The 6,730-nt window shown below is 53.4% G+C and overlaps 1 protein-coding gene across 1 annotated transcript in view; it reads right to left on the bottom strand.

Moving 5' to 3' along the window:
- FAM83C (family with sequence similarity 83, member C) overlaps window positions 1–4,074 on the bottom strand; it is a 26,850-nt gene extending 22,776 nt beyond the window's left edge. Inside the window, exon 1 of the mRNA XM_010135146.1 lies at window positions 3,520–4,074. Coding sequence (XP_010133448.1) covers window positions 3,520–4,074 — 555 coding nt within the window. The remainder of the gene's footprint in view (window positions 1–3,519) is intronic.
- Window positions 4,075–6,730: the final 2,656 nt, after the last annotated feature.

Here is a 6,730-nt window from a genome sequence, read left to right as displayed (position 1 = left end):
GTGGTGCGCCCACGGCTGGTGTCAGTTCAGAAGGCTGGCAGCCCCGTCGGCACTGCCGTGTGCGGTGAGGAGCACTGCCACCCATGGCGGAGGTGCAGGTGCCGACAGCGGGGCTGCTCCTTCTAAGCACAGGTGCCACAGGACAACCATGAAGACCACTCGGATCACCGCGTCCTCTCGGCAGACAAAGCAGGCAGCCCCAAAGACAAGAAGTTCTGGGGGAAGACACCCCTCGAGGTCTCCCACTTGAAGCCTCCTAAGAATGTACTGTCACAAACATGAGGTCTGAAAGCCTCAAAGACGATTTCAAACAGCTCCACAAAGTGGAAGGTAGGTACCCAAGTACCATCCCCAGCTCAGGCCTCTGACAGCTCCTGTCTGCCGCTGAAGAGCCTTGGACACTTAGGTCAATCTGTCCCCACAGACCCATCTGTCCAGTGCCTCCAGCCCCTCGGTGTCAGTGGTGGGAGCTGAAAGGCTGGGGCTGGCCCAGAGCATCCTGGCTACTCACCGTCCCCATCCCGGCCTCCGAGCCCACCGCACCGCCGAGACAGGTCAGGGCATGGGACAGACACAGCCGCCCCACAGGCTCGAGAAAATTCACACCTTGCCATCGCAGGGTTAAATCATGACGTTTCCAAACCCGCTTCAGGAAACTCACAATTCAGCAATTACCGCACTCATCACTCCGGGAATTACAGCACTTAGCAGCGCCCGCTGTGGCTGCCACCTGTCTGGTTCCTAACCAGCACAGCTGGTTTTACTGGTGTTTGCCAATAGCAGCGTGGGTTTGGTCGTTACCGTGGTGTCACCATTTGAAGCAATACATTGCTCCTCCGGGGGTCGTCAGGGACCCTCCTACCCTCGCACGTAAGGGCAGGTGGGCAGCCAGCGTCAGAGATGTATGAGAGCGGTGAAGGAAGCAGCACCGACAGCTCAAAAGAGACTGGAGCTCTTCCAACAAAAATAAAATTGTACTAGTATTATCAAATGAAGGCTAAGGTGTGGCTGCGCTGCATCTGCTTCTGTCTGCAGAGAGGAAAGCTCAAATCTGAAAATACACCTTCAAAGACGGCTGTTTTAATACAGCCGGGGAGGACGAAAATCAAATGAAGGCTAAGGTGTGGCTGCGCTGCATCTGCTTCTGTCTGCAGAGAGGAAAGCTCAAATCTGAAAATACACCTTCAAAGACGGCTGTTTAAATACAGCCGGGTAGAACGACAAAGAGCAAAGGTGCTGATAGAACAAACGTCCTTTCTGCTGGTTTGTCAGGACGAATATGCTGATGCAAAATCTGTTCGACATGACTGAGCAGGAGAAAAGAGCAAACGACATTTCATGACACACACTTTCCTGCCTACAGGACCCAGGAAAAGCACGCGGGGATCTCCACGTCTTTGCCACACCCCACCAGTGCTGCATCCTCCTCCTCCATTAGCTGTAAGCACACACGAGGAGCAACACTCCACAGGAGCAACACACGATGAGAGCGTGAATTCTAGTGGAGAAAATAGCTGAAACGCGGACACAGCAGCGGAAAAGCAAGAAAGCCAACGGCTCTGCGCACAGCTGCTGCTAGCACTTCCACGGAGTGTTTGTACCTGTGGGCTGCTCTCTTGTCATTAAGACGTAGAGGTAACATCCTTCGGGATGTTTGATGAGCAAAATGACGCCGTAACTCTGTAAAAATGCGTATCTGGGGTTGTGAATGAGCTGGGACTGCTGCCAGTTGTGATCACGGGAAACACTGGCCAGAGCTGCTAACCTAGAAACCAGTAAAACACCAGTAACAAACCAGTAAGATGCCTGCAAACTCATCCTCTCGTTCTACGTAACAGTCAAAAAACCCTGCGTGAAAATCCCTGCTTGATCATAAAGAGCTGAAGATTGTAAGTGCTTTTTCAAGCCGAGCAAAAGAAGGAAAAAGCTCAGAATATACTTAAAGTACAATAAAGCACCTACTGCCCGAGCCAGCTGCCTGCAGCAGCAGAGAAGTTCCTGTGAACTGAGAAACCAGGAAGATGTTTTCCTTGCGGCTGGAAGGATCATAACACCACCAGAGATCCGGGACACGTGCTAAGTGACTAGGTGGCGGTTCCTGGAAGTCATTTACTTTGTGCCTTCTCCCGTGACTAAGTCTTAATCCCCATTCCTGAAAAAGATGCAATAAGTCACACAGGACTTTTCAGATATCGTAAATCAATTGCCTGCAAGGACAAACAGAGCTCTTTGTCACTCACTTCCTGAACAAAACTTCCCGTATTTGCCCACAAAGGCGCAACCGAAGTTCAGGCGCTAAGCAAAGGTGCTCACACCTGAGCAGCGGCTTACGTGGCACAAGGCTCGTCTTTTGGCCAGAAGAGAAACAGATCCCCAGTTACCTCCCGGCACTGCCCTGCGTCAAGCTCTGTGGTTCTTTGCCGATGCCACGATGCTGGCAGCAATCTGAGCTGCTGCTCGGCCCCAGGTCCATTTGCTGGGGACAACGTAACGTTGCTCAGCACTGCAGGTAGTGTCAGAAGGTGACACTTCAGCTCAGCCTGAGAACTGCTCGTGTTCCTGAGACAGCTGAAGAACACTCTTCACTTTCTGCACTAGGCAGTAATGAATTTCAGGAGTGACTGCACGGTTAAATAAGAAACTCCTGGAGTGATAAGAGAAATTGCCTAGAGGCTGACGGTTAAACGTGAACTTTGCACTAAAAGGCTGCTCGGTATCACCACGGCATTGAAATGAAATCCTGCAGGAGAACATGAACAAGGAACCGTGAGAAGAACCAGAAAGAGGACAAAGACAGTAAACGCTGACGCTGTGCCTGAGACACAACTGTCCGAGCTGCTGCTTTAGCACACAGTGCAGTGGCAAAGCAAAAAGAAACAATAATTTAGTGAGCAAATTCGTGCCAGGACTCTGCTTGGTAGGCACGTCCTGTTGTCATCCAGGTTATATTACAGCTGAGGGCTGGCGCTCTCTGCCCAGCAGAAACCGTGCGATGGGGCACAGAGGCTGATCGTAACCCATCCTCAGAGAGGCACAGGCATCACGTTCGGAAGACACAATGATGTACGTCAAACTACCGGCTGGGGTTTTCAGTGCCACAAGTTCACCCGGGCCCTGTGTTCTCTCTCGGTAACTCACCGGTCGTATCCTCTTGACCCCCGCCCAGGGGCTCCCTGGCAGAGGCTGGTGCCCACTTGCCGGCTGAGGACAGCTAAGTGTTGACGCCGCACACCTCGCCACTCACTCGCTGCAGGCTTTGGTACCACGCTCTGCATGCCTGCAGCTGCAGCCTGCCTTAAAGGGCACTGCCCGAACGGCGTAAAATCCCGGGCAGAAAGAAATCGGGGAAAGGAGCGGCAACAGTTACAGATCTGCCAGAGAAAAAGCAACCACACCATGCCAGACGCCTAGAGAACAGCCACGGCTCGGAGCATGTGGTGCACCGCCGTGGGACGAGCCACCAGGACTCGGGGGCTGTGGCACAAGACCCCGGCTCAAGGGATGCAGCAACATACGTACCGTCCGTGCCCGGCTGATCAGAGACCGGAGCAAATCCTTAATGCTGTTAGCTTTGTTCCTTTGGAAAATCACAGTGGCTTGAGTCTGGCCAGATACTGTGAAGAGCGGCGTCCCTGGCCAGCCCAGCTCCAGCTCCGGAGGGTGCACATCAGACATGAGCGGGAAGTAGGTGCCAGAGGTGAGTTCAGAGTTGACGGAAGACCTGTCTCCAGTGTCCGCATCGCCAGGGTCAGCCTCCTTGTCTTTCATCTCTTTGGGATCTGGAAAGCTTTGTTTTCTCTGATGGCTCATATATTCCATGTCCAGGAGAGAGAGGAAAGGCAGCTCCCGTTCCTCAGCGATGGCACTCATGTAGCTGTGTTCCCCCTGCTCAAGAAAGGCGTCTACGGCAAGCCTGGCTGTTTCACTGTGCTGGAGCACCAGTGGGGTGGGCTCCCTCCACCACGGCTTCTTCAGCTGCTCGAGGCGGCTCTTCAGTGGCCCGGACACCGCTTGCTGGCTCCCATAGCCGCGGTGGAACTGGGGTCTCACCTCTGCTGCCAGGTAGTTGAACATGACTGGAGATGTTGATGCTAGGAAGTGCCTCTCCATCTGGATTAGTCGTCTGTCCGACTCCAGGGCTTTTCGGGCCTGACCTCCTCCCAGCAGGTTCCCTAAGGATTCAGCATGAGCTCCACTCCTCCACACGGGAGTTAATCACCAGGTACAGCCTCCCACTCGGGGGGAGGAGCTGACTTTCCCCAGCTCCCTCACTTGGCTTCCTCAGGCACACACCTGATCCTTGGTGCTTAGAGTATCCCTTTCGCAAGGGGAAGATCAGCTCCTTCCCTTTCCTTTTAAATGATTCACCTGCCACCCTCCCCTTCTCTGCCGAGAGGTTCCCACCCTTGGCCGAGCAGGCTGTAACCTGTTTTGTCCCTCATTGTGCTCACAGGGGAAACGCGGGTGCTGAAACTTGTTCCTGCTTGAAATTTGTTCCAAATCAAAACACGCTTTTCAGTGTCACTTATACTGAAACACAAATACCCCAAGTGGGTAATCGGACTCAGCCAAGAAACTTATTCATCCCTGAACCATATCTAACGCCCCTCCTTAGCGCTTCTTGGGAGCCCGGGCTCTGCCAGACCGTACCTGCCCGCGAAGCCAAAACACCACCGGTTTTTCTGTCACAGTGTCACGTTGTTTGTGCTAAGGACAGCAGGGATCTTAGCACCGCTCACATCGCTGGACGCTGCAGGCTACAGGAGCTCATCTGCTCTCTTACTATCTCCCTAGAAATCCTTCAAGGAGGGAGGATGCAGACTGAGGAGTCTGGCGCTGAGTGAATGACGACTCTGTCCACGCGCTGTGGTGTTTGGGGTGTGTTAATCCCAGCTTCCCCAAAGCACCAGTTTTTGAGAAACAATACAGGCAGGCATTAATATGTGATTTAAACACTGCGTTAGGAACTCAGTGAAGGACTGTGCACGGGAGGGAGTCCCGAGACTGCAGTGCGGACCTCCCCCACCCGCTGCAGCTCGCTTACCCTGGAGCTACCACACTCGCACAGAGGCCAACCAGAGAATGAAGAACTGGTTGGATAGTTGATCTAATCAGCTAGTCTTCCACCTACAAGTTACAAACCCCTGTAGATTAAACGCATTCGGGCTAAACTAAGTCGTCTCAAAGCGAAATGTCTGCTTTTCTTATATGCCGGGCTGAGAGACATCCATGCCAGGGTGAGGACCAGCACACTCTGTCCCCCCAGGACAGGGGACTACCCCTGTCCATGGACTGCAGCCAGGATGGGATGTGCCTGGGTGTCGTCTCAAAGCGAAATGTCTGCTTTTCTTATATGCCGGGCTGAGAGACATCCATGCCAGGGTGAGGACCAGCACACTCTGTCCCCCCAGGACAGGGGACTACCCCTGTCCATGGACTGCAGCCAGGATGGGATATGCCTGGTTTAGATCAGCTGTCTAGTCCTCACATCCCTGAAGTCAGAGTGAGCTCTGACCGGGACCGCGCGCACCGCAGGGACAGAAGCAAAGCTCCGGTCAGCCGGACACCGACGCTGCCCGTCAGAGCTGTGCTGCAGTGCAGCAAGCAGCTGGAGTTAGCAGCTGTGGACAATAAATACCAGCCAAAGTCATAAGAAAGTGCCGGCATAGAAGTGTTCCAGGTGTAAATAAATGTTAGAGAAGCTTAAAAACCATCATTAGCCTAAAATGTGAGGTGAGCAGCCAGCACAATGTAAGGAAGTTCCGGGGGGAAATAACAAAGGGAAGGGGCTATAACCTGATGGGCCTTTTTTCTGGAGCTCCTTTGCCGGGGTGATAATGTCACCTTGGTGATAACGTCACCTTGGTGATAACATCACCCTGCATTTTGCCTTCCTAAAGAGCGTGAATTTTAAAAAAGTTACCAAACACTGGTCTGCTGCCAGATAAACAACTGCTGCTGATCCCAGAAGGGCAAGGGATTTCACTGTCTGCAGCTGGCGTTTGGTTATGAGCTATTCTCCCTCCAGTGATTTCTCATGGACCTCAGCACATGAAAGCACCAACAACGTAAACAACTCCAGCCGAGCTCGTCAGGCTGGGCTTCCTCAAGTGTTGGTGGGGAGAGGCAGAGCTTTCCAGGGAGGCAGTGGCCTTACCCTGCAGCTGATGGCTGAAACAGGTCAGATGAAACGTGCTGTGGAAGCGCGTATCTCCACCGAGCCGGAGGAGAGCCGTCCTGCCATCACCAGCCACAGAGGGTTGCCACCAGACATCGAAAATGAGATGAGAGGGTTTCCCGTCCCTGCTGGCTGAAAAAGAGGTAAATGCCCGTAACTGGCACTCCCCAGACTGATCGGCCCACAGGAGGAGGAGGGAGTCACAGCAGCCCGTTTTTGCCAGCTAAAAGCAAGGATCTTACCTGTGTGTTGTCTACACACCCTCTGCCATCGACAGAGAAAGACACGGGGAAAATTCCCTCTGGCTAAACACACGCATCGAGTCCCTCTTCCCAGCCAGCGTCCCTAGGCAGCGGTACTCCGAGCTCAGTCGGCATCCAAGAGTTAGGCTTCACTCGTGGGTCCCACTCCAGATGTTCTTGGAGCTCACCAAACATGAACACCTCGCCTGGGCTTTCCACAAAACCTACCTGCTGCTTCCTCTCCAAGCACAAACAGAGGGAGCCTTGTTCCATCTTGTTTCATGATCGTACCGTTCTTGGCGACCACTCA

This window comes from Buceros rhinoceros, unplaced genomic scaffold (assembly GCF_000710305.1).
Source record: "Buceros rhinoceros silvestris isolate BGI_N320 unplaced genomic scaffold, ASM71030v1 scaffold21054, whole genome shotgun sequence".
Lineage (NCBI taxonomy): Eukaryota > Metazoa > Chordata > Aves > Bucerotiformes > Bucerotidae > Buceros > Buceros rhinoceros.
The sequence above is the reverse complement of the archived record's forward strand: the minus strand, read 5'-3'. Positions and strand labels throughout refer to the sequence as shown.